Source organism: Cheilinus undulatus, linkage group 16, assembly GCF_018320785.1.
Source record: "Cheilinus undulatus linkage group 16, ASM1832078v1, whole genome shotgun sequence".
Classification (NCBI taxonomy): Eukaryota; Metazoa; Chordata; class Actinopteri; order Labriformes; family Labridae; genus Cheilinus; species Cheilinus undulatus.
In genome coordinates this window covers 2,953,942-2,981,665 of record NC_054880.1, presented here as the reverse complement: position 1 = coordinate 2,981,665, position 27,724 = coordinate 2,953,942, and the positions used below count along the sequence as shown (strand labels likewise).

The 27,724-nt window shown below is 37.9% G+C and overlaps 4 protein-coding genes and 1 gene segment (V, D, J or C); 2 read left to right on the top strand and 3 right to left on the bottom strand.

Moving 5' to 3' along the window:
- LOC121523649 overlaps window positions 1-27,724 on the bottom strand; it is an 820,099-nt gene that overhangs the window by 252,725 nt on the left and 539,650 nt on the right.
- LOC121523651 (immunoglobulin kappa light chain-like) overlaps window positions 1-27,724 on the top strand; it is an 813,481-nt gene that overhangs the window by 247,863 nt on the left and 537,894 nt on the right. The gene's annotated exons all lie outside the window — the stretch shown is intronic.
- On the top strand, window positions 1,022-6,297 carry LOC121523553 (gastrula zinc finger protein XlCGF57.1-like). Of its 2 annotated transcripts, XM_041808478.1 has the most exons (3): window positions 1,022-1,156; window positions 4,086-5,806; window positions 6,163-6,297. In XM_041808478.1, the coding sequence occupies exons 1-3, from the start codon at window positions 1,132-1,134 to the stop codon at window positions 6,169-6,171; spliced, it is 1,755 nt and encodes a 584-aa protein (XP_041664412.1). In that variant the 5' UTR covers window positions 1,022-1,131; the 3' UTR covers window positions 6,172-6,297. The 2 variants fall into 2 exon arrangements, with proteins under 2 accessions (XP_041664412.1, XP_041664411.1); XM_041808477.1 differs by lacking the exon at window positions 6,163-6,297 and having other exon boundaries at window positions 4,086-6,116.
- On the bottom strand, window positions 11,794-15,586 carry LOC121523622 (gastrula zinc finger protein XlCGF52.1-like). Its single transcript, XM_041808562.1, has 2 exons — window positions 15,454-15,586; window positions 11,794-13,377 (listed from the first exon to the last, which is right to left on the bottom strand). The coding sequence occupies exons 1-2, from the start codon at window positions 15,476-15,478 to the stop codon at window positions 12,182-12,184; spliced, it is 1,221 nt and encodes a 406-aa protein (XP_041664496.1). The 5' UTR covers window positions 15,479-15,586; the 3' UTR covers window positions 11,794-12,181.
- Window positions 17,498-27,425, bottom strand: LOC121523585 (zinc finger protein 37 homolog). Its single transcript, XM_041808520.1, has 3 exons — window positions 27,291-27,425; window positions 24,427-24,777; window positions 17,498-18,783 (listed from the first exon to the last, which is right to left on the bottom strand). Exons 1-3 carry the CDS (start codon window positions 27,391-27,393, stop codon window positions 17,768-17,770), a joined length of 1,470 nt encoding a protein of 489 aa, XP_041664454.1. The 5' UTR covers window positions 27,394-27,425; the 3' UTR covers window positions 17,498-17,767.

Below are 27,724 nucleotides of genomic sequence, written 5' to 3'. Positions count from 1 at the left end.
AAAAAGTAAACAACATTGTACCTGTAGTTAGTGTGGCATATAGATTTAATTCAGACATATGTGAAGGGTTTGGGTGTCCTCCCCAAGAAATCTTTAATTTTCTAAAGCTTTATTTCTTGCATTGTGGTGTGTTTTCCAGTAGTTATTACTAGTGGCTAAATTAGCTGGGAATTGAGGGAAGATTCATAAGTTATCTGTTTCCACATGATTGGAGTCAATAAGGTCTGACTAAATAATCCCAAAGCAAAAATAAACCAAATTCTTAAATCTAAAAGCCACAAAATATTTTTCTGTAAACAGATACATCTCAAAAAATTAGAATATCATGAAAAAGTTCAATATTTTTTGTCACTCATTTCAGAAAGTGAAACATATATATTATATAGACTCATCACACATAGAGTGAAATATTTCAAGCCTTTATTTCTTGAAATGTTGATGATTATGGCTTACAGATAATGAAAACCCAAATTCAGTGTCTCAGAAAAATTGTGCTCCGAACATGTGGAATGTGTTTTGATTTTATTATATTTATTATTATCCTGAAACTTGACATCATTGTAAATGAGGGAAACCTCAGTGATCCTAGAGATGTAAATAAAGGTTGATGATGATGAATTAGATTATTATGTAAGATCAATAAAAAAAGGATATTTTAACAGGCTTCTGAAAAAGCATGTTTATTTCTATGCACTCAATACTTGGTTGGGCCTCCTTTTCTATGAATTACTGCATCGATGCGGTGTGGCATGGAGGCCATCAGCCTGTGGCACTGCTAAGGTGTAATGGAAGCCCAGGTTGCTTTGATAGCGGCCTTCAGGTCATCTGCATCTACACGCCCCTGGTCGAGTTTTATAATAAAAACGCTAATGAAAGCTGGAACTGGTAATTTCGATTAATTCATTTTATACACTGTTCTCGGGGCAGAGCGTTTGACGCTTTACTTTTATTCTGAAGGCCTAATAAGTCCTCCGGAAGTATTGTTTTTGTTTCCGGGTGTTGAAGGCTCTTTCTCCGCCGATCTCGGTTAGCAGGTTTGGATGATCCAGCGTCCTTTTGGAGCAGAGTTACCCTTGAAAAGTGGTCAGAGTTGTCCTTTCTCCTCCATCTTTAACTGGCAGATGTTTGAAAATGTCCGGGTTTCGAGGTCTTTCAGGTTTGTTATCGTTTTATCTTCTCTTTTCTTGTTCAGTGTAAATGTTTCAGAGAGCTGAGCCATAGCTAACGTTCACATCCACGCAGCACAGTTTTAGTCGCAGCTAGCTGATAACAACGTAACTTTGTTTCTCAGACTTTTATAGCCTACTTTGCCGACTGTGGTTTCGTGGTGTCTTTTGGGGTTATTTTTTGTAAATGGAAATACGTTTGTTTTATACTGTTTCGAGGTGAATTTATCATCCCAGTAGCTATAGTTAGCCGCTTGTGTTGATTCGGCTGGGAACAGGGGCTGTTGTAACTGACAACCGTGTGTGATGTCGTGCAGCTGTCCTCACTGAGGCTGATGTATAACACCACAGCCTTTTTGAATTGATCCAGACTATGGTGGTGGGGACTCTGAACTGTCAAGGGGTTCCTGGGCTATTCCCAACAAAACCGCCACTGAAGTTTGCTTACTAGTTTTTCCTAATTGCGTCCTTTTTCATGATACGTACCGTAGGATTGGGCTGTTTCCAATGTCAATAATTCTTAACCTTATAAAAATGTCCTTCGGTCTGTGGTATTACTGCCAGTTGATTAAAAGACATTAGACAGGAAGCACTTCAGACTAAGTACTTGCATGCATGAGCCTTCACCTGTTTACACATTTACATGGAGATTTAGTGAAGAATACATGTTTTTTTGGTGTGCAGTTTCCCCAAACACCTTATTAAGTATGCTCTCTCCAGACACACACACACACACACCCCCACACACACACACACACACCCACACACACACACACATTAATACAAAATGGTGCTAATATTCTATTTTTCCCTTCTGGACAAATAAAGGAAATGTTTATCTGAAAAGATCGAATGTTGTGTGCAGCATGTATGTCCTTTGTCCCAAACTGTTTAAAGAATTAACTGCTGTACTTCTGATTGGTTCAAGAGAAGTAAGGAATGTTTTATATGTTCAGTTTTAGGTCCAATTTTACTTTCTATTTATATGCTGCCCCTTGGCCAAATCAATATTAATGACAAAATCTTTTCACTGCTACGCAGATGACACACAGATTTACCTGCCCCTGAGACCTGAGGACCCCGAAGCCTAGCTGCTGTTACAGACTAAGTGATTTCAGCTAGTGGATAGCTTAGAATTTCCTTCAACTCAAAAACTCAAACTCTGAAGTGATATGGTTTAATAATCAAAACTCCACCCACCTCATCAAATCCAGTCTTGGTACCCTTCCAGAAAACATCAAAACCAACACCAGAAATCTTGGAGTAGTATTTGATTCGAGCCTCAGCTTCACAACCCATAGTTGTCCAGTCGTGCTATTTCCGTACCCGAACCAAGAGTAATCCATTACCTCATCTTCACGACTCGATGACTGTAACTCTCTTCTCTGTGATATCAATAAAACATCCCGCTCTCACTTAAGGCTAGTTCAGAATGCAGCAGCTGGGCTTCTTCCTGCTTTTAACAGATGGCATCACATCACCCTTTATTTTAGCTTCCATGCATTGGCTTCCTGTAAGTTTCACTTTTAAAGCACTTAAGGGTCTGGTTCCGAGCTACTTAAAATTACATAATTTTTATCTCCTTCTGAGCCAGGCTGCAGCCTTAGATCCTCAGGTGGGGTCCTACTGGTCATTCCAAAGTCAAGGCTTATACTAAAGGCTCTCCATTAGGGCCCCTCAACTTTGGAACGGCCTGCCCGAGGACATAAAGCATGCTTAATCAGGGACATCTTTCAAATCACCTCTTTAAATTAATTCTTCTAGACTTGTGTTTATGCGATGTTGTCTTCTGTCTTTTACTGTCTGCCCCCTCTTTTGGTGAGTTTCCTCTCTTAAGTTTTCTACTTTTTACTCAAATTTTATCCTTTAAGGGGACATATCATGCAAAAATCACTTTTTCAGGCTTTTCTAACTAAAATATGTGCCCCTGGCCTGTCCAGAATCCTGTTTAACCTGATCATGCTCATTTTTTATTATTACTTTGATAATTACCTTACAGTTTCTGACTTTCTAAGTTTTGTATTCTAACATATTAATCTCTACATTTTTTTAATCTATTCACACTGTTTTGATTTCTATTCATTTCTGTCTCTTTCTTTTATTTAAATGCTCCTACATTTCTGGGACTTAGCTCTTTTCTTATGTGATTGGGGTCGTGTTTTGCCTGGATTTCTCGAGAATATTCTGGGTTTTCATCATTGGTCTTTATTTTTATTCTGGAGTTCTATATATCTGGGTTTTTATGATGTCTAAGTTGGCATGTTCTCAGGTTTTTAAATTGTGTCACGTGGGTTATTATGATGTTGGGGTTACAATGCTGGCTGAATTTTTAATGGGTTCTTCTGTTTGTGGGGCGTTGTCTTTCTTGTTGTGTTCTTATGCTCTGTTTATTGTCAGAGCACTTTTTAACCACTTTTATAGGTGCTATACAAATAAAGTTATTATTATTAATAATAATATCATAAAACCATCAGCCCCTCAAGCAACAGTACTGTAGGCAAAGGAAGTTATCACACAGCCCACAGTTTAATTGAAATCATGTCTTTTATTTGCACGTGTATTAGGGGTGCACCGATTGCAATTTTCTGGCTGATCACCAATCACCGATCTTTAAAAAGCCTGACCTGCCGATTCCGATTTTGTCCAATATCGATTTTTTTTTTATATAACTGACAGCATACACCTTCAATGTTCCAATCTTATTTTATTGAAAAATGTTGAACAATACCCGTGAAACAATACAAACTTGTTGTTTTAACTGCACATGAGATAGTTCTCTCAAATATAAATGAAAATGATTAAATGTTAGATTAAATTGCAATATAGCCCACTGCAATTTTCAAACTGCAGAAGGCACAATGTTTCTTTGACCTTAGATGTGCTTCAAAATAACAGTCCAATACCTTTTTGTTGCTGCAGAAGAGGTTCTTCCAGAGCAGCGAGAGAGGAGCTCCGGTCTGAACCAGGAGATTGCTGGGCCTCTACACATTAAAGAGGAAGCAGAGGATCTGTGGAGCAGTCAGGAGGAAGAGCAGCTTCAAGGACCAGAGGAGGATGATATCATCAAGTTCACTTTTGTTCCTGTCCCTGTGAAGACTGAAGATGATGCAGAGAAAACTCAGTCCTCAATGCTTTATCAAAGAAAAACTGAACAGAAGCACACCAGAGCTGGTGGAGAGAACTGTGGAGAATCAGAGGCAGCTAGGCACTTGGAGCCAGAGAAAGATTTACAACCAGAGATTGAAGTCGAGATTGGAGACTTCTCTGACCCTGACACTGATGACAGTGCTGATTGGAAGGCAACAACAGAGCAGCAGACAGGTTTAAACTCAGTGAAGGAAATCAAAATTAAGAAAAGGAAGACTGGCAAGAAATCATACAGCTGCTCTGAGTGTGGTAAAAGATATAGTTACAAATTTCAGCTGACACAACATATGAGAAGTCATGTCGGACAAAAACCCTTCAGCTGCTTAAAGTGTGATAAAAAATTTACACAACAATGTCATCTAACTCAGCACATCAAGGCTCACACAAAAAGGAAACACTTCAACTGCTTGAAGTGTGATAAAAGATTTAACAGGAAAGTTTTCTTGACAAGACATATGAAAACTCACTTACATAGCTGCTCTATTTGTGGTAAGATGTTTAGACTCAATAGTCAATTAACAACACACATGAGGATTCACGCTGGAGAGAAACCATTCAGCTGCTCTGAGTGTGGTAAAAAGTTTTATCACAAAAGTAACCTAAGCCGACATAAGACAACCCACAGTACAGAGAAACGTTTCAGCTGCTCTGTGTGTGAGAAGAAATTTACCCTTAAAGACAATATGATAAAACACATGATTATTCACACAGGGGAGAAACCTTTCCTCTGCTCTGTGTGTGGCAAAAGATTTAACACAAAAGGTATTCTTAGAGGTCACGTGAGAATTCACACAGGAGAGAAACCCTTCAGCTGCCCTGAGTGTGGTAAAAAGTTTAATCAAAAAGGTAATCTCATCCTCCATAAGACAGTCCACACTACAGAGAAACGCTTTAGCTGCTCTGTTTGTGGAAAAAAATTTACCCTTAAAGAAAATATGACAAAACACATGATAATTCACACAGGGGAGAAACCTTTCCTCTGCTCTGAGTGTGGTAAAAGATTTACCCAGCGAGCTAGTCTCACCCGGCATATGATTGTCCACTCTGGAGAGAAACCCTTCAGCTGTTCTGAGTGCGGTCAAAAATTTTCATATGAGTCAAATCTGAAATCTCATATGGCTGGTCACAGAGGAGAGAAACCCTTCAGCTGCTTGGAGTGTGGCAAAAGCTTTAAGTTTAATTATCTTCTGACTCTCCACACTGCTCATCACAGAGGTGAGAAACCCTTCAGCTGCAATGTTTGTGACCGAAGGTTTGGCTGGCCTACTCAGTTGAAAAGACACAAGTGTGTTGGTGGTCAAGCTTCAAAGCCTCCTCAAAACCATACAGAGGAGAACGGAGAGGCAGAGACGGGAGCTGATGGGGAGGACTGTGGAGGATCAGAACCAGCCGGGAACTCAGATCCAGAGACAAATATACAACCAGAGACTGAAATCAAAACAGAAGACTTTTCTGAACCTGAGATTGAAGACAGTGATGATGTTTGGAATACGGTCAGAGAACATTGTAATGTTTGAACACAGAAATAATAAATTACCATTAGGGTTATGAGATGTAATACTGTTAAGAGAACATTTCAAGTGTGGTATCACAACTGGAAAGTAAATCTGGTATATATCAAAAATACACTGATAAATCTGAATTATGTTTTCCTAGCTCCCAACCCCAGGTTGAATAATTGCTAAACTGTCATATGTGGATCAGCTTAATTTGATTGATTTTTTTTGTATATGTCCATGAATTAATTCAGTTCTTTTGTTCTTTTTGTGTAAACCTTGTAATGTGTTATCGTAACTCTTAACAGGGGTTAACCATCAGTAAAATAAATAACAGAATTTTTGTGTTGCAGGTGTGTTGAGGTATCTGAGAGGTGTGGACAGACTGATCAACACTGTCATCTAAAGCAGTGGTTCTCAACCTTGTTAGCCTGCGACCCCCAAAATAAAGGTGCCAGAGACCGGAGCCCCCTACTGTACCTGAAGGTGGCTGAACACAGCCATGCAAAATCAAGAATAGTCATGTGCAGACAACGCTGTCCATAAAGGGGGATAAAGGGGAAAGCTTTCTGGTCCCCATCCAAACTGGGGGCCCATGGAGGTCAGCAAAACCATGGTCCATTGTAAAGTCAAGCTGTGATAACGATATTTCATATCTAACCTGAAAAAAAAAACTCCACTCTTATCAAAGAAACGAATCTATTTTTTAATCATAGTAAAAAGCCTTCTTAAAATTGTATATCCTCTATTTAAAAAAGGATTAAAATGGTTTAAAAATTGCTAAAACGGGTTAAAAATGGCAAAAAAGGTGATAAAGGTGGTAAGGTTGGATTTTAAAAGTTGCAGAAATTGGTTAGATGTAGCAAAAATTAGATTAAAAAAAGGCAAAAATGGGCATAAATAGTGGTTAGAGGAGTTAAAATGTGGCTGAAATTGCTTTAAATATACAAAAATGGGTGGACATTTGGTGAAATGGGATTAAAAATTGATATAAACTGGCAAAAAAAAAATTGTTAACCGAGAAAGAAAACATAGGCAGATTTTTAGAAACTGGTTAAATTTAAAAAAGGACATATGAAATTGTAAAATGGGGTTAAAATGGGGGAAAAATGGGTGTAAAAAGTGGTTAATATAAGCAGCAGAGACAACATTAAGCTTAAGTGGCAGGAATTGGTTTAGAAGTGGCAAAAAAGGCAGAAAAAAAGTGGTGGAAAGAGTTTAAAACTGACCAAAATAGGTGTTAAAAGGTAAAAATATGTTTAAAATTGGTAGGAAAAATGATGAAAAGGGGTAAAAACTGTGAAAAATTGGTGTAAAGTGGCAACAGTAATTTAAAAAATATTCTTAGTTTTTTAGGGCACCTGGAGACCCCCTCTCAGTGTCTCACGACCCCCAAGGGGGTCCCCAACCCAAAGTCAGGAACCACTGATCTGAAGAATTTCAAAACTAAACAAAAACATTGCACATTGTTAATTGCAAGCAAAGTATAGCTTTTTCTATGAGAGAACCCAGGTAAACGTAATGCTAACTGACCCACATCAGACACTTTAGATAATAAAACAAAGACTAGAAAACATGACAAGTCATCTCTCACCCTCAGCTTCACCTGCACAGTGGTGTATGAATGTTACAACCTCAACATGGCAATAAACAGGGGGAGGCAGTGTTCATCAATACTGAATGGGAAATTATGACTAAAGATAAGTCAATTAAAAAATACACAACAAAACAGGTTAAAAGAATATAAATCAAATGAGTGGTGAAGGCATGGGTCCAGCCGAGAGAGAGAGTGAAGCAGCGGGAAACTGGTATTTATATCCTAGGAGAAGCATTTGGGCTTGAATTTACTTTCATTGGCCAATGGGGCCCAAGCAGGAAAAGTTTGAGGGACCACTGCCTTAATACCTGAGAACAGAGTTGCTGCTCTTAGTCTATTATTTTCCTCTGTAAAACACTGACTAAGTTGATGTTTCACTTCTTCATTGGATTTTAAAGAAAGTCAGAATATTTTTCATCTGGCTTCCACAAAGAAAATGAAGCAAAGTAATCCTGTTAAACTGGTTTGTTTATTTTATTTATTTTTCTTTGAAAGTCTAGAGGCAGGACAATACAATCAACAGACAATTGACTCTGGTTATACACTGTAACATACACACAAATTAGGGTGCGGCCTTGGTCATGTGTCTGGCTAACAATGGCTTCCCCTCTGACTGGAGTCTGGCCTGGAAGGTGGACAGGGTGTAAGGATGTCCTCATACGTGCATTCAGGGTCTCAGGAGGTTAAGACTAAAGAGGTAATTCTGGGCCTTCAGGTCTCAGCAGACATAAATATCTGTCTTTTAAACACTGCGAGGGTGGTGAGGATGGCAACACTCGCTCTCCTGAGAGTAGCACCCAAATACAATACATAAACTCTGGATAAAAGTGTCTGTAACATCAGGAGTGCCACATCCATTTCCTGGGAGGGGCGTGGTCAGGGGACGAATCAGACAACTCATTAATATTTAAAGCCACAAACACAGAAACGGCTGAAACAGAGGGGTTTTTAGACATGCAAAAGTCTTATACTGGAGTGTTTTTTCAGCAACAAACTTCACAGGCATGTTTTGGGGACCCCTGAGACCGATATAAACTTGTCTTAAAAGGGTAAAATATGTCCCCTTTAAAACCGTCGCTAGTTGAGTTGCTAGCTTAACTGAGCCCCCTGTTAACCTTTAAAACCTACCATTGTGCAAGTTTGCCAGGACATATTCTTACATTTTTACATACTATGGTGTCATTTTTGGGAGTATTTTTAGTTTCTTTACATCAGTATAACCCTTATATCCCAATTTTTAATAATATGTATTAACTTACGTCTTTACTACTACAATAAATTGCAAAAAAAGTGCAATAAACCTTAAAAAAATGTTTTTTTTTAAACATATATTTCAAAATACAGAAATTGCACAGCTGTATCCCTCAAATTTGTAAATGTAACAAAGTTGCACAATATCCTTTGGGACCTCAGGAAATTTATTTGGAGTCTGTACATAACTTGCTTTTAGAGATACAGTCAATTTTGTGACCTGTAAAAAACCGAGCCAGGTGAGTAGTTGGACTCTTCATATGACGCTGTAATTAGTTTGAAAGCTTTGTGCCAGCCTTGGTGCGACCAGGTTTTTGCAGCTCCATAACTACATATGTGTGGAAGTGTGTCAAAGATGTGTGTGATGGATGTCTGGTGTGTGAGTCTTTTTGTAAAAACGTAGGGGTGTAACGAGAGCGAAGGTAAGTATGTGTGCAGGCTTAGTACTTCGGTGTATTCCGCTAAAAAAAACCCACAACTTCCAGGAAGATATGCCACTTCCTGTTATTGGGAGGGGGGGCTATGGGTAGGGACACGTAAGAATCATGTGACAGGTCATGCCTACAACGTGATGTTTATTTCAACGTAGGAAGTGCTGCAAATACCCGTGGTCTCGTTTATAAAGATTTTTGTTATGTACGCTTTATTGTGTATTCATACAAACCAATCACTGCAACGAAAAAAGCGCTCTGAAACATGGAGAATGTGTGAAATGTTAGTGTAACTCCCCAGATTTTATATGCAAAAAGAATGATCAATCTATCTTATCCACTTTCAAATCTACCGCCAATCAAAAATGAATATGCTAATCGTAGCGCCGGCGCTACGCTGGGTTCTACCAAACAAATAAACCTGCTCTGTGTAGCGTGACTGCAGGGTTAAAAACAGCGTCCAGTTGTTTTTGTTGTCACTGGTTCTTCTCTTTCAAACGTGAAATTTCCTCCTCATACTCTGATAATTTTATTTCAAACAGCTCCTGAATCTCTTCGGCAGCCACAGTCTGTCTGAATTTGGCCATTTGTTTTACTGTTTGGACTCTCGTCATCTTTACAACTTCTCTCGGTAGATTTTCCTTTTCTTGCAGGTTCATTTATCCGTTAAAGCCGTTAGCTCGCTCTGGCACGTACTGCGTCATTTACATATGACGCCATCATACAATTTCAACCGTAAACGTGTAAACAAAGTTAAGAACACAGCTACAAACACAAACAGGAAGTCACACTGCGACATGAACTATGACCATAGACATAATATATTATGTCTATGACTATTGTTAGTTTGTATCTGAAGATTATGTTTGCCAACTAAAAAATGAATTCATCAATAAATTTATTCACTGTTGTGTAATTTTATGATTTTTACTATTATCACAATCATTGTTCTATTTTATTATATTTCTCATTTTATTCACATTTTAGTTTTTAATCTCAGGTAATTATGATTTTATTTGGGTCTAGTTATCTACGCTTTTATGCCCAATATTATAGACATTTAAGCATTTGGGATCTCTAATCTTTTATCATTGTTTTATTATATTTTACTAATTTAATGTTTCTTATTTCATTAATTCTTTCCTTGATTTCTTATATCTCTGTTTCTATTAACTAGAATTGTCTGTATTTCATTAATACAGTTTGATTGATTGAATCCTTCTGACAAAATTCAGTGACTTTTTAGCCAACAGTCAAACTTATCTGAAGACTTCATTTCATCTGAGGTGTTACTGCATGTGGGGAAAAAAACGGCATGATAAAAACGGGATCAATACTGCAGTGATTTTTTTTTTTTAAAGAATTGTTTTCACTCACTTTGATGTTGTGAATTACTTATTTTTATTTTGAAGAGTTCAAAGTAAATCTTACAAATGAGTAAAGACAGAAGAGAGAGGCATGTCTTGGTAGTCAACTAAAGTCTAATTGCTTAACCAAAATACCGACACAAAAAAAAAATCACAAATTAAAACAACAAATTTAAAAATTAAAGCAGTTACCAAAAAGTCTGTTGACAATCATGTAGCATCTGATTACTGTATGAAGACATTACTGAAAGCCTTGAGCCCATCCTTTGGCCAGAAATAGACACAAGTCATTTACCAAAAGTCCAAGTTAAGCCCCTTGTGGTTAGAACAAATTATAGTAAAAATGCAATAAATAGGCCTGACACAAACTAACGTTATTCTAACAGTTAACTGTCACCATAAGAGTATTGCTGATCTAATACTAACGGTGAGAGTTTGATCACTTGTGTATAGACTGGGTCCTAACTAATGTTGATAATGTATTATGAATGAACAAATCACTCAATTCTCTGCAACACAGAGTAATGGTGGCCTAACGAGGAGATAAAATCAAAGTTACACAGTCAATAATGAACCTGCTACGCAACCTGTGTGTGTGTGTATCCAGAAATAAAAAAACAGCCAGAGAATTAAGCTTAAACCCAAAGTCGAGACTCAAAACTAAAGGAGACAGGGCCTTTGCTATCAGGGCCCCTCAACTTTGGAACGACCTGCCCGAGGAGATAAGGCTAGCAGATTCAGTAACATCTTTTAAATCACTCCTTAAAACTCACTTTTATAGAATTGCTTTTATGTGACACTTCCTTTAACCTATTTTTATTTTCACTCTTTTACTCATTTTGCTGTTCTTACCCCTTTTAATCCTTGACCTTTACATACATTGCAACCTCAGTATCCTCTATTTGTAATTTTTTACCCGTTCCTTCTTTTCTTTCTGCTTTTAATCTTCTCATTTTTGTTTTATTGCTAATGATGTGATGTCGTTGTCTTAACTGTATGTATACAGTTTAACATTCATTTCTTATCCTACTGTTTTTTCCTGGATAATTTCATCTTTTAGTATTTTAAATGCCCTCAGGATCATCTCTGGACTTCCCGTTTCTTTTAACTGTGCAGTTTTCGTATTTTTTTGTGTTTCAGTTCGTTTTGTTTCCCGTTTGACTACCAAGACTTTTCTGTCAGGTTTATTGCTAATTTGTTCTTTGTTTTTTGTGAATCCCTGAGTTCTTGTTGCTGTCATGTCTGTTAAAGCACTTTGTAAACATCTGTTTTTAAAGGTGCTATATAAATAAAGTTTATTATATTATTATTATTATTATTATTGTTATTATTATTATTATTATTATTATTATTATTATTATTATTATCATCTGTTATATGGTCTTTTTTAAGTTACTGCAGCTAGATAGATCAGTGGTTTATAGTGCTGACTTTATTTTACAGTAGATTGTTGGTTTAGTCCTTGGGAAAGGTCCTTAATGCTATGAACACCTGTCCCAGATGTGTCACTTTGGGCAAAAGTGCTGTTACATAACAGTAATGTTTATCTAAATCTATTTGACTGATAATTCCACCTGAATGTATTACCACACTAAGAGTTGTCTCCCAGCAGTTTCATATTTCATATCACCACGTTAATCATTTCTCAGTGTTTAAACATTACTGATAGTGTCTGATCCTTTTCCAATCATCAGCATTGTCATCTGCCTCAGTATCAGAATAGTCTTCAGTCTTGACCTCTGTCTCTGTTTGCAAAAGAGCTGCTGGTGGATTTCTCTGCCATGTGACTTCTCATATGTTGATTCAGATTACCTTTAAGGCTAAATTTTTTCCCACAGTCAGTGCAGTCAAAGGGTTTCTCTCCTTTATGGATTCTCATGTGTACAGCCATACTTCCTTGTTGACTAAATTTTTTATCACACTCAGGGCAGTTGAAGGGTTTCTCTCCTGAGTGAACTCTCATATGCACTTTAAGATTGCTTTTTCTGTTAAACATTTTATCACACTCAGAGCAGCTGAAGGGTTTTTGTCCAGTGTGGACCAGCATATGAGTGGTCAGAGAAGCATTTTGGGTAAAGCTTTTACCACATAAAGAGCAGACAAAGAGTTTCGCTCCTGTATGTGTTGCCATATGTCTTGTAAGACGCTCTTTAAGACTAAATTCTTTACCACACTCAGAGCAGATAAATTTCTTTTCTTTAGTATGAACTACCATGTGTTTGGCCATACTACTTAAATGGACAAATCTTTTTCCACATTTAGAACAGCTGTAAGGCTTCTCTGTTATGTGAATCCTCATGTGCTCTGTCATACTTCCCTTGTGACCATATTTTTTACCACACTCAGAGCAGCTGAAGGGTTTCTCACCAGTGTGAATCCTCATATGTTCATTGAGCTTACCTTTTCTGCTAAATTTCTTACCACACTTAATGCAGCTATGTAATTTCTTATCAGTCTTTCTTCTTTCATTTTTGACATTTTCCAAAAAGTTAAAATCTGGCTGGTGATCTATAGTCTCCCTCCAATCAGCACTGTCGTCTGTCTCAGCTTCAGAAGAGTTTTCAGTCTGGATCTCAGTCTTAAGTTGTAAATCTCTCTCTGGATCAAGGTTCCTGGTTACCTCTGTTCCTCCACTTTTTGCTCCTTCAGCTCCTGCAGGTTTGTTCTCCTGTCTGTGATGAAGCTGTGAGAACCGAAGTTTCACTTCATCATCTTCATTCTTCACAGGGATTGAACAAAAAGTGATCATGCTGATGCCAGCCTCCTCTGGCCCTTGAAGCTGATCTCCTTCCTGAGGGCTCCAAAGTTCCTCTGGTTCCTCTTTGATGTTAATCTCTTGGTTTAGACTGGAGCGCCTCCCCTGCTGCTCAGGTGGAATTTCTTCCTTGCTCACTGAAGAAATTTGAACTTTTTCAGGAAAAACTAAAACACAGAAGCACACATTTAGGAAAACTGATTTTAAATTAAAACAAAAACAAAAAATGGCAGAATAAAATTTGGCATTAATTGCTTCCCAAGTCTGAACAAAAGAAATGTGCTGAAGGTGTGATAGTAGCCCCGCCTTTACTTCTTCGCTGCTGCATTAATACATTAAAATGAACAAATGTTCAAAAAATGTTTGTCACACTGGCATACTTAGGGTGTGATGTGAAACAGTTTGAAGTCATGAAGAAGAGTTCATAGCTATTATTATGTTGTAGTTTACAGTGCAATTTCTAAAATGTCTATCCAGTCAAATTCCTCAATAGCTCTATAGGACTGCAGGTCTTTTCCTGAAAAAAAAAAAAAAAAAAAAAAAATCCCAATAATGTCAAGGACACTTGGGAGTCATACGGCACCAACATTGAACTATGCCTCCTGTCCAGTCAGAAAACTGCTCCTTGTTCAGCTGCAAGCACACCTACAGAGCTCTTACAGCCAAACAATTCCAACCCTTTCAACAGTTTACCTCAGACAACATTACCTCATATGGCACGTGTTTATTTGTTGACTAAAATTCTGACTAGAATGACTAAGAATAGCTAAAAACAGATATGTGGTAATAAAACTCTGATGAAAAGTAGGAAGAGTTTTTGATTAGGACACTATAAAATAAACTAAAATGTTTGCGCTGGACTCATGGACATTTTAAAATCCATGATATTTCATTCAAAAGAAATATATAGGCTAAGATATGCCAGTATTTTAATCCATCATCATTTAAAGTCAATTAAAGCATTGATTTTGCATCAGTATTAATGTTTTACATTTATATTCATTTAACAGTCTGGCTGATTAAATTAGTTCACCATTATGAGTACACATTAGACCTTAAATAACAGGGAAACTGGACCAAAATGTTTTTGAGTTTTCACCAACTAAAACTACTAAGGTCAAAGATGACTAAAAGTAAGGACTAAATTATAGAATGTTTTAGTCTAAGACTAAGACTGAATTTAAAATAGCTGCTAAAAGACAAAGACATTTCAGGACTCCCCTCTACCCTCTCCTGTGTATGGTGTCCATTTTATGACATCCTAAGGTCTCAGGCTCCAATATCAGATTTCAGTTAAAAAACTTCAGGTCACAGGAAAAAGCCACCAGGCATCACAAATACATGAGTCAGATCGATATATACATGCACACAGATTTTTTTTTAATTTTACTTTACTGCATACTTGAACAGATTTGTTTTCCAACATCTTCTCCATGAACTGAACCCAACATATAGATTTTTACATAACAACTCATAAACTCACTTAGACTGTATTTTTTAAAGGAAGACTCAGGAAGGGATAGGCAGAGGGTCTTCCAAAGAAGGAAGAGAGCGAGCAAGATAAATAGGTCTTGATAAATGCTCTACAACTAGAGTATTACCACACTAAGAGTGCACCCCCAGCCCCCTTCAATCCTCGTGATGTCCCTGTGCTTTTGAGATTGCAGAGTTAATATCTTTATTTTGTTGCATTTTGTCACTGTGAGTGTCAGTGTTTGACACCAGCCGCTCTGCTGTTATCGTAATATTCAGCCTCTCTGGAATGGTAGGCCCTTTCTTCTAACTTCTTCTAACTTATCCTCTCTCACTCTGCTGTTTAATTCCTGTAGTGTTTTTCTGGTGTTTACAACTGCCCATTTTATTTAGTGACTGAAAAACAGTCATTGAACAGCAGCAGTCTTCAGAAATGGTGTTTCAGATGTTGGATTTGAGATGACTTATCCTTTTTTAACATTTCAAGAGTCTATGAAATCAAAGCCAATGTTTAACCATGTCTGTCTGATGTGCCATCTGATCTTGACTTTTCTTGTGTGAGGCCCTTTGGCTTAATGCATTAAAATAATCCATTGCTCAGGCTTAATGGGCTGCAAGTCAAGTCTGCAATACATGTTTTTCAAGCTGTACAAATGACTTTGACCCTCAGCACCCAGACTCACAAGGTCTTCTGGAAATGAACGTTAGCTATAGCCTCAGCTCCCTGAAACATTCACAGTAAACCAGTTTACAGAAGAAATAAAACAAACCTGAAAGATCCTGAACCCCGGACATTTTACAAACATCCAAGAGTCAAAGAAGGAAGAAAAACGTCGAGTCTGAACACAGCCGAATGATAACTCGGCTCCTACTGGACGCTGGATCATCCAAACATGCGAACTATGCTTGGTGGTGAAACACACTCAGGACCCGGAAACAAAAGACTTTCTTCCGGTAAAAATCAGGGCTTCACAATAAAATTCAGATGCAGCTGCCCTTCCCTGTCTACACTTCTAAATCACCATCAAGGTGACCTGTTCAAACTTTTACATGTTTATTCTCTTATCGGGTCACTCAACGGAGAGGCAGAGTCAGGTGAGACTCAGAGAGTTGATAAGTGACTGAACACGATCTATGTCCCAATTTTAAGAATCAAAGCATCAGGAGTGGAGAGAAAACTCCTGTTGGCATTGAAGCTCTTGATCTGTGGAGTGGGACAGCACTATCAGGCTGGGCTGCACTCTCTGAATAACGTTTGTGGAAGTAAAGTCAAATATATCCTGTGGGATACAGCAGAGAAGACTTCAACATCTGTTGGTCTTCGTCAGAAAACATCAAACTACTCTCAAATGTTTAACTTCACTTTATTGGATCAATAGACATGGCAGCAGACAAAATTAATGCTCAACCATGTAAGAAAGGTTTCAGTATATACTATACATGATAATGCCATAAAAGGCATTTTGTATCTTTGGAAATTAATTCTTTTAAACTTAACCTGACATCAAAGATAGACCAGTTTACATATCCATGGCATGGATATTCTTCAATCACTAATTAACCAAATGTTGCTTTCTTTTGTTTTGTAAAAGTTATATTGAATATAATTAAAATAGTAAAACTCTATTTATTCATTTCATCCAACCAAATTAAACCAAACATCTTACAACAGCGTGATAATCAAATCTAAGTGATGATTGAAAGCCTTTAAATGACAAAAAAGAGCCAAAAATGTTAACTTTTGAGAAAAATACAAAACTTGATTGAAATTAAATAAGTAAGCTAGTGGAGGAATATTTTTTGACTTTATCAACATGGCTGAGGTCTGTGCAATATCTATGTTCCCACTGAACTGTTATGACCAGATAAAATTTAAAATTGTTTGAAGATTATCTCTTTTTCTTCTTTTCTTCCACTTATCCTGATCCGGATCATGGTGGCAGCAGGCTAGGCAAGTCAGCCCAGCAACTTTTCCAGCTCTTCCTGGGGAATTCTAAGGCATTCCTTGGCCTGATGAGAAATATAATTCCTCCACCAAGTCCCGCTCCTCTCAGTTGGATGTGCCCGAAAGACCTCCACAGGGAGGCGACCAGGATGCATCCTGATCAGGTGCCCCCACCACCTCAACTGGCCCCTTTTGAAACAAAAGAGAAGTGGTTCTACTTCAAGCTCCCTCCTAATATCTGGCTTTTCAACCGAACTTCAAGACTGGGCCCAGCCACCCTCCTGATGAATCTCATTTTGACCACTTGAACCTGCAATCTCATGTTAGAAATAATTAAATGAAAAATACCACAAAATGCTGACTACATGCAGTTTGAGATTATCGTCAAATTAAAACACTGTTGATTCTTCACATGAAGATATCCATAGTGATGAAACTTACTGAGCTTCTGTAAAGATGACACTGTGATGGAAACTCCCCAAAATAGTCCCTTTTTGTACGCCTTTATCCTATATAATTTCATCAAAACAACCCATTTACTTTACAAATGTTTATTACATTTGTTTACACGCCTATTTCAGATTTGTTATAAGTGTTTTGCTCAAAATAACTGAAAAAAAAGATTAAGAAAATGTTGGTCTACATGCCTTTCTAAAGTGTGGACTGCAGTGCCCTACTGGGCCCCAAGGATATTCAAGGTGGGCTATACAAGGTCATTCAAAATAAATAAAAACCTGAAGCAAAGTTTTAAAAATTCAAATCATGTTTCAAGTGATTATAAAATAGTTGATTACATGTTTACATTTTTGTTCAAGTCCCAGAACTTGAAAACAAACAAACAAACAAATACAGCCAAAGAATTAAACTTACATGTCAGAATTTTACAATTAATTTTGTGAGATGTACAGAACTGGTGTCACAGCTTACTGATGCTGAGTGGTGATGCTCTACAATGCTGCTCACTTCCTGATTATACATATTTATCAGTTCATGATAAATGACATGAATGTTTCTAACCCTGAAATTCCACACTCTCTGTCTGAGCAGCTATCAGCAGTAAACTGCAGGGCAAATCGCTTATCTCTAGTCAATCTGAGCAGTTCTCCTGCTTGCACTTTGGTCTGCTTTTGGCATGTCATTTAATCTTTTAATGCATAAAAGCTGCTGGAGGGTTTTTCTACCATGTGACCTCTCATATGTTGATTTAAATTACTTTGAAGACCGAATCTTTTTCCACACTCAGAGCAGGTGAAGGGTTTCTCTTTGTGAATTCTCATGTGTACAGTCAAATTTTTTTTCTCTCTAAATTTCTGATCACACTCAGGGCAGCTGAAGGGTTTCTCTCCTGAGTGAACTCTCATATGCACTTTAAGATAGCAGTTATTGGTAAATGTTTTACCACATACAGCGCAGACGAAGGGTTTTTCTCCTGAGTGAATGCTCATATGCATTTTAAGATTACTTTTAATGTTAAATCTTTTGCCACACTCAGAGCAGCTGAAGGGTTTCTGTCCTGTGTGTGTTGTCATATGTCTTGTCAGATGCCCTTTAAGACGAAATGTTTTACCACACTCAGAGCAGCTGAAGGGTTTCTCACCGGTGTGAATTCTCATATGCTCTATGAGCTTCCATTTTCTGCTTAATGTCTTACCACACTCAGTGCAGCTTTGAGATTTCTTATCAGTCTCTCTTCTTTCATTTTTGCTGTTTTCAAAAACATTGAAACTTGACTGGTGTTCTATGGTCTCCCTCCAATCAGCACTGTCATCAGTCTCGGCTTCAGAAGAGTCTTCAGTCTTGATCTCAGTCTTGGGTTGTAAATCTGTCTCTAGGTCAAAGTACCTAGTTGCTCCTGCTCTTTCAATGCTCTCTCCTTCAGCTCCTGTTTCCATCTGTTCAGACTGTCCATGATGAAGCTGTGAGACCTGAGGTTTCACTTCATCATCTTCACTCTTCACATGGACAGGAATGAAATTGAACATGATAATACCAGCCTCCTCTGGTCCTTGAAGCTGATCTCCCTTTTGACGGCTCCACAGGTCCTCTGGTTCTTCTTTGATGACAATCTCTTGGTTTAGACTGGAGCACCTCTCCTGCTGCTCAGCTGAAATTTCTTCTTTGTTCACCGAAGAAATTTGAACTTCTTCAGGAAAAACTGAAAGACAAAAGCACACAATGAGGAAAACTGGTTTTATATTATAACAAACAACAAATCCCCATCAGAAGAATCAAAAGATTCAAACTAAAGTTAAAAAGAGCTGCAAAAATGAACAGTACTACATTACTAAAAGGTGAGCACAAAACTGAATATCTTTGCTTCCAGTAGCAATCAGACTTTTTATTGTGCAATCATTTTTCTTTGATATGAAGATTTATTATCAGTACACTTGCTTTAAGCAGTTCTTAGGGTAGTTATTTTTTTTTTTAAGTTTTTAGCTTAGCTCTTCATTTATCTTCCCAATTTCCTGAAAGAGAGGAATTTCATTTATGCCATTGCATTTTTAGTGGGAATGCTTTTTACACTCTCAGATTTTTTTGGTGTGTGTGGTGTATACATGTTTGCATTTGGGCTGTCAACAGATTGAAAAATTAATCTTGATTAAGATCAGAATTTCTGTAGTTAAGCACGATTATCACACCCTATTTATTAGACTTTAAAATTACATTATTTAGCTTTTTAAGCTTTTTTGTGTCATTTTGGATTTGCCTGCTATCTTTGACTTCCTGTTTGGATATAACCTTGCAAAGCAGATGGATACGCCCGTTTCCTTGTTTTTCACTGAAACAAATCCATCTGGCGTGTCAGGTTAGTTTGGATACAGACCTGCTTTTATATGTGGATAAAAGATTATGCCATGAACTTAACCATGGAAAAAGGAGCATGTTGTGACCTGGAAATGATATGAGGAGACAATAAAATTTAAACATCTGAAAACACAAGGTCCAGGTGACTTCTGACATGTCTACTGAGCTGTCTGTAAGTTTTCTGAAAGTGAAATGAGACATTAAAGAGCAGTGGTGGATTTATTCTACATCACTGCGGCTGCAGGGAGACACAGACGTGGCTTGACCAAAGTGTGTTGAAAGGGACAGGAGATCATGAGATTAATCACTATAAAAAAATAGTGCACTAATTGAGGACGTTGATTTAATCACTATTAACTCCATTATCCTGCATCTTTGTCCCTGTGAATGTCAGTATTTAACGCCAGCCAGTGTGCTGTTTACATAATATTCAGTCTCTCTGTCTTGAGTATGCACTTTCTTCATCTAAACTCATATCTTATGTTGTCCTTATCATCTTTCTCTAATGTCTGTAGTGTTTTCTCTGGTGTTTACAAGTGATTCATTTATTTAGTTTCTGGAAACAGTCACTAATCAGCAGATTTTTTTTTTTTTTTTTTTTTTTGTCACTTGTGTTTCATGTTGAATTTGAGATGATTTACCCCTTTTTTTAAACGTCTTTGAAATCAAAGTCAATGTTTAAAGTTGTCTCTTTGATCTGCAGTATGACATTGTCTTGTCTTGTGTGTGGCCCTTTGGCTTAATGCATTAAAATAATCCACTGTTTAGGCTTAATGGGCCGCATGTCGAATTTTAAATATATGTTTTAAACGGAATGCATAACTTTGCATAACTTTGACCCTCAGCACCCAGACTCACATGGTCTTCAAGCCCACTGAACTGAAGTTAAATGTGTTTTCTTTGATATGAACGTTCGCTAAAGCCTCAGCCCTCTGAAATATTTACAGTAAACCAGTTTACAGAAGAAGAATAAAACAAACCTGAAAGATCCTGAAACCTGGACATTTTACAAACATCTAAGAGCCAAAGAAGGAAGAGAAAAGTCGGCTCTGATCACAGTTTAATGATTACTCTGCTCCTACAGGACGCTGGATCATCGAAACATGCTAACCGTGCTCGGTGGTGAGAAGCTTTCGTGACCCGGAAACAAAAACTACACTTCCTGTACACTTCTTCTGTTGTGGTTGTATGGTGGTTAGCATCCATGATTTGCAATACCGCCACCTTCTGGATTACATTTGTTCTATACAAATAAATGCCTGCTGCACAATTGATAACAATTGATATAAAGGCTGAGAAATGTTAACACTGAAAAGCAGAAGGATCAATCAAACCAAATCAAAGGCAACTATTGTGTTGTTCCAGCTCACTATTTGTACCGCCCTTGTTTGCACTATGATTTCTCCTTTGTCCTTCATTTTTTTCACAGCACCTGCATATAAAAAATCGTGTTCACTCCTGATTTTAATTACTTTCTCTTCCAACATCCTCTTGGAGCACACTGTGGCTGATGTGAAATGGTTTCCCCTGCTCTTTCTCACTGTTGCATATATGGCACTTGTAGCCTATTCCTTGGACACATCTATGTAAGGTGGCTCCTGCTTCACTGAATCCAGCCTCAGGCCACTCCTTATGAGGCTCCTTTAAGTCCTTAAATCTGCTTTGTGAATGATCCTCTGCAGACTGCAAGCATCCCTGTTGGTTGTGCACTTTTTCTTACCATATTTTGCCTTTCAATTAACTTGAGTCAATGAGTCAATGATTTTCTTCAGGGCATTTGTCAAGTCAGCAGTCTTCCCCATGACTGTAATTGTGTGAACTGAACCAGAGTGAGCAAATAAAAGCTCGGAAAACCTTTGCAGGTGGTTTGAGTTAATAAGCTGTTTAGAGCTCTTTTCAGGACTGAATTAACTGAAAAGAAATTTGACTTTCCACAATATTCTTATATTTTGCAAGCTCCAAGTGTTAAATCATCCATCTCTAATTTTTAAATGCGGGGACTTTAATTCAATATTCATCAGCTCATTGAGAACATGGTTCAATATAAGACAAAAACATTTTAAAACTGTCTGAAGTGTTACTTAACCCTCTGACTAATTTTTTCAGCTGAAAAGTAACGTATGCATTTTGTTTTTGCTGGTGTTTTATGGCCCACCTTTTAACATTGTAGCATTAAGGTTTAAATATTAAATTTTGTTTTAGAAATATTCTTAGGAACTGCCCTCTGAAGGTTGAAACCATGCTACTGCAGCTGAATTTTTCTTTTGGCTGAGCTGGCACATCTGACTTTATTAACCACTTTAGAACTAACTCACCCTGTTAGATACTGTGTTTAAAAAAAGTGGTTTTATTTCTATTTACCTGTATTCTAATGGTGAAATATGTCCTGAAGGTGTTCTGAAGGCATTATTTGAAATTCCAGACTAGATGCACTTTATTCAAAATAACCTTTAAATACTTTTAAAATCAAATATAACCTACAGTGGCTTGCGAAAGAATTCATACCTCTTGAACTTTTTCACATTTCTTCCTGTTACAACCACAAATGTAAATTTAAGTGGTGCATAAATGTGAAGTGAAAGGAAATTTATACATGGCTTTCAAAATTTTTTACAAATTAAAATCTGAAAAGTGTAGTGTGCAAAAGCATTCAGCCCCTTGGAGTAATTATTATGCAGAGCTGCCTTTGGCTGCAACTACAGCTGTAAATCTTTTGGGGTATGTCCCTGCTAAATGTACACCTCTAGAGACTGACATCTTTTCCCTTTCCTCTTTGCAAAATAGCTCAAGCTTAGTTAGATTTGATGGAGGGCGTCTGTGAACAACCTTTTTTAAAGTCTGGACACAGATTCTCACTGGGATTAAGGTCTGGACTTTGACTGGGCCATTCACATGAATGTGCTTCTACCTAAATCATTCCATTGCAGCTCTGGCTGTATGTTTGGGTTGTTGTCCTGCTGGAAGGTGAACCTCTGCCCCATTCTCAAGTCTTTCGCTGATTCTAACAGGTTTTCCTCCAAGAATGCCCTGTATTTGGCTCTATCTCATCTTGCCATCAACTCTGACCAGCTTCCCTTTTCAGGCTGTAGAAAAGCATCCCCACAGCATGATGCTGCCACTCCCATGTTTCACGGTAGGGATGGTGTGTTCAGGGTGATGTGCAGTGTTAGCTTTCAGCCATACATAGCACTTTGCGTTTAGGCCAAAAGGTCAATTTTGGTCTCATCTGACCAAAGCACCTTCTTCCACGTTTGGTGTGTCCCCCACATGGCTATGGGCAAACAGCAAATGAGACTCCCTATGGATTTTTTTTTTTCAACAATGGCTTTCTTTTTGCTACTCTTCCACAACGGCCAGATTTGTGGAGTGCACGACGAAAAGTTTTCCAGTGGACAGGTTCTCCCACCTGAGCTGTGGATCTCTGCAGCCTCTCCAGAGTTACCATGGGCCTCTTTGTTGCTTCTCTGATCAGTGCTTTCCTTGCCCGGCCTGTAAGTTTAGGTTGACATCCATTTCTCGGTAGGTTTGTAGTTGTGCCATGCTCTGAGATTAGATTACACACAGGTGAACTCTATTTACTAATTAGGTGACTTCTGGCAATTTATTGCACTGGATTTTATTCATGGGTATCAGACTCCAGGGGGCTGAACACTTTTACACACTTTTCAGACTTTCATTTGTAAAAAGGATTGAAAGCCATGTATAATTTTTCTTTCACTTCACAATTATGTGCCACTTTGTGTTCGTCTATCACGCAAAATCCCAATAAAATAAATGTATGTTTGTGGTTGTACCGTGAAGAAATGTGGAAAAGTTCAAGCAGTATAAATACTTTTGCAAGCCACTGTATAAAACCAAAGAGAATTATTAAGCTGGACAAAAAATTAATTAATCAGTGTTTCTTTGTACAACGCCTTTTCATAACAATATTATTTCAAGACACTTTACAGAGCAAGTATAGACTGTAGTCTTTGTTACATAATTTAGAAAGCTCCAAGAATAATTCACCAAGGGCACAGCACTAGGAAATATTTAGCAGAGTCACAGTAATAAAGAATCAGGCGAAAACAAGTATACCAAATCAAAAGGGGGGGGGGGGGGGTTTCACTTCCTCTTCGCTGAACAGATGTGGAGATTTCTGAAATTCTATACCTGTGTGAACGTTTTGCAAAAACAACAACTAAATGGTTCTCTGACGGATGGAAGTGTCATCTTGCATCTCCACTTCCCATATAACTTTGACCACAAACTGAGCAACTTGAAGGTTTCTCTCCTGTGTGGAGAGTCAAGTGTTTCTTCAGATTTTCGTTGCGAGAAAATGTTTTATGACAAGTTGAACAACTAAATGGTTTTTCCCCTGTGTGGACAGGCAAGTGTTTTTTCAGATTTCCTTTGTGAGGAAATCTTTTATGACAAATTGAACAGCAAAATGGTTTCTCCCCTGTGTGGACACTCAAGTGTTTCTTCAGATGTCCCTGTTGGGAAAATCTTTTATGACAAACAGAACAGCTAAACGGTTTATCCCCTGTGTGGAGAGTCAAGTGTGTCTTTAGGTTTACTTTATGAGAAAAGCTCTTGTGGCAGACTGAACAGCTAAACTGTTTCTCCCCTGTGTGGACAAGTAAGTGTTTTGTAAGATTTCCTTGTTGAGAAAATGTTTTTTGACAAAATGAACAACTAAATGGTTTCTCTCCTGTGTGGACTCTGATGTGCCTTTCCAATGCTTGTCTGAAATGAAAACATTTTTTACAAACCGAGCAAGTAAATAGTTTTTCTCCTGCATGGGCTCCTTTGTTTTGTCGCAATCGTTTCTTTTTCCCAGCACAGTCAGAGGAGCTAACTGATATGTTTCCAGTGTTGTATTTTACATCACGTACAGATAAATCTTTGTTTGGCAAAGGCTTTAAACCTTCATGAGCTTCATCACTCTCCTCCCAATCAGCACTGTCATCAGTATCAGACCCAGAAAGGCCTGAAGTCTTGTCAGGAGTACCTGGTTGTGAAAGACTGTCTGAATGAAAGTCTCTGTCTGCCTCTGATCCTCCACAGTCCTCTCCATCAGATTCTGTTTTCAAATCCTCTGCATCTCTGTTCTCTTCTCTTTGGTTCTCATCAAGCTGTGAGGTCTGAGGTTTCTCTTCATCTTCTTCACTCTTCACAGTGAAAACATTGATATCTGTCTCCTCTGCTCCTTGGAGCTGCTCTCTCTCCTGACTGATCCACAGTTCCTCCTGTTCCTCTTTAATGTGTACCGGTTCTGCTGGCTCCTTTTGGTTCAAACTGGAGCTCCTCTCCTGGTGCTCAGGGAGAACCTGTTCTTTTGTCACCACCAGCTGCTGGACATCTGTGTGGAAGAATAAAAACAATACAGGTTCCTAAAAATGCTTTTTTTTGCACACAGTTAATCACTGATGGCTCTTCTTTGGCATTGCTGGGATGTTTTGCATATCCTGTAAATATGTGGATGTTTGGAGGTCATTTAGAGTAAGACAAATGTTGATTCTGAGCTTTTCACAGGGGCTTGGATGTGACAGGGAGACAGGGATTGCACCACACAGAAATACAATCTTGATCATATTAGTCTTGATATGATCAAGACTAGAAGAAAGGACTCTATCCTCCTCTATGAAACATTGCCATGACACACAGACCCTCACCCAGGTTGTTGCTTTCAGTGAGAGCAAGAAATTGAGAACCAGTGTTGGGTGTAACGCAGTTAAGATTAGCATGTTTCTGTAATCATATTACATTTGTCTTTAATGCAGTAGTGTCACAAGTTACTGCTGCAAACTTAATAGTCACATTACTGTAACTGTAGATGTTACAGGCAATACTGTAAATCCTCCGACTTCCTTTAAAATGGGAGCACGGAGAAAACAAATGTCGCGTCCCTTTTAATACATGCCTACTCAACACTTGCTGACTGGTGTGACTGACACCTTAGCTTAAGTCCTTGGAGGAGGCACAGGGAAACAGAGGAGCTGTTCAAATAAGGACATGTTTAGATACTTGGAGATATGAACACTATTCTGGATTTGTTCTACAAAAGGACAGTGAAGGTTACATTGTGCTTAAACTGAAAATATCTTTCAAAACCTCCTGCGTTGTCAGTGACAGTCGTTGATTCAACAAGCAGTCAAAGGTCAATTTTCAACATCAGCCACAGGTAACCACAAAAGCTGCGATGAACAGGTCTGTGGCAGCATAAAAGATGGAGTAAAAATGACTTACTGTGGCCTAGTTCTTCACATTTTTCTGTGAGGTGCTGTTGTGGTCTGATTTTTAGAACATTGCTGTCACCTTATGCTACTAACAAACATAAGAAATTCCAGCATAAATTAGGGAATAAGAATAAAATTAGTTACCAGTTTTAAGATTCTTGTTTTTAAAAAATATTTAAAAACTTGACAATCAATGTTATTTTGGACATACAATTTAACATCCATTACTGAAATTGTGAGAAAAAAAACTAAATCTGATTGAGGTACTAAAGGGGACGAAATTTTTCGAAGAGAAAAAATATATTTTCATAAATTGAACCTCTTAATTTTGATCTCAAAGTACACTACGTTGATATTGTTAACTTTAAAATGTAATATATTTTTCTTTTGGGAGAGCATACCCCTGACTCCTCCAGAAACTTTGGAACCCCACCACCATAACCTCCTAAAATCCAGTTGGAAAGGTTTTAAAGTAAAGTGGTCCGGTCTGAGTCAGGGCTGGGCAATAAATAGCAAATTAGGTTAAATCGCAAAATGGCCTGCTGCAATTTTCAAATAACTTGAAATGTGTCAAAATACCAGTTTAATAAATCTTTTTTTTTTTTTTTTTTTTGCAGTGGCAGAGATTTTACGCACATCATGCAAACATTGAAGTTTTAATTCTTTTTTTTAATGGTTTACAAAAATCCTCCTTTTCGTGTTTTGTGATTCAAAATGTGTAACATAAAAATGATAATGCCCTTAAAAAAAGCAAATGACGTCACATTTGCAATGCGAGCAAAAATAGTTAGCTTATTCTATCTAAAACTGATGAAGTCTAGCGTTACTTCACGAAAGTCATACCCCAGCTGGTAGCCAGCCTCACCTCCTCCACCCCAGCCACCTCCTTTATAGCTTAAAGCTTGTTGCACCCTCATATTCAAATTCATGCTACTATGGATTAGTTGCTTCAGAATTAATTTCATTGTTTTCAATACACATGGTCATATTTATGGAATTATTTACTGCTTGAATTTGTTGAAAAATACACAAGATTAATCCAGAAATAATCACATATTAAACCACAGTATTTGGGGAAAAAAAATCGCAATTAGATTATTTTTGCAAATCGTTCATCCCTAGTCTGAGCCATGTCACTCCAGGACTGAAATGAATCCCACTCACGTGGAATTTATCTGATAAGTGAAAGCTACAAATACTTTTTGGGGCAATTAGGGCAATGTATTTTTGCATTGTTTGAGTGGACTTTGCTTGAGCGTTTAAACTGATGCAAGATAATGTGGCTGTTAGATACTTGTTCTTTATTGCCATGAAGCCTAACTGATGACCTCAGTGAAGTTTTGACGAACATGTCTCCTCAGGACTCACATCGGCTTCCAACGACAGGCCCTGGTTCTCAGCCAAACTCACTGCTAGTTTTCACTCATAACTAGACGTTTTACAAGACACATTATAAAAAACACACACACACAAGTCAAACAGCAAAGAGTTATTTGGTCCTGAAAACAAAGTTCTATCGTTATCAGTAGCTAGCTGTGGCTAACACCGTGCTGTGTAGATGTAAACGTTAGCTAAAGGCTCAGCTCTCTGAAACATTTACAGTAAACAAATTTAAAGGAGAAGAAAGAAAACAAACCTGAAAGATCCAGAAAACCGGACATTTTAAAACATCCAAAGCCAAAGATGGATAAAAAAAAGTTAGCTTTGAAAACTTTTAAAGGATTTCTCTGCTGCAACATCCAGACACGCTAACGATGCTCGGCGAACAAACGGCCCCAATACCCGGAAACAAAAACACCAGTTCCTGTACACGCATCCGCCCTTCATAATAAAAGAGTCAAATATCTTGTCCAAGTTAGTAAGTATATAACAGTACATGTCTTGATGCACCTGGACACGTCATCAGTGAAAAACCTGGGGTCATAGGGGGTTCAGGTCTTTCAACTTCAGACCCCCTCATCCAGGTGACCCAGCTGGGATTGATCAATTCCCAGCCGATGTCCAACTGGCATTAGCCAACTGTTTGTCCCTTATGATCCAACAGCCATCTAGAGGACTTCTCCCCAGCTT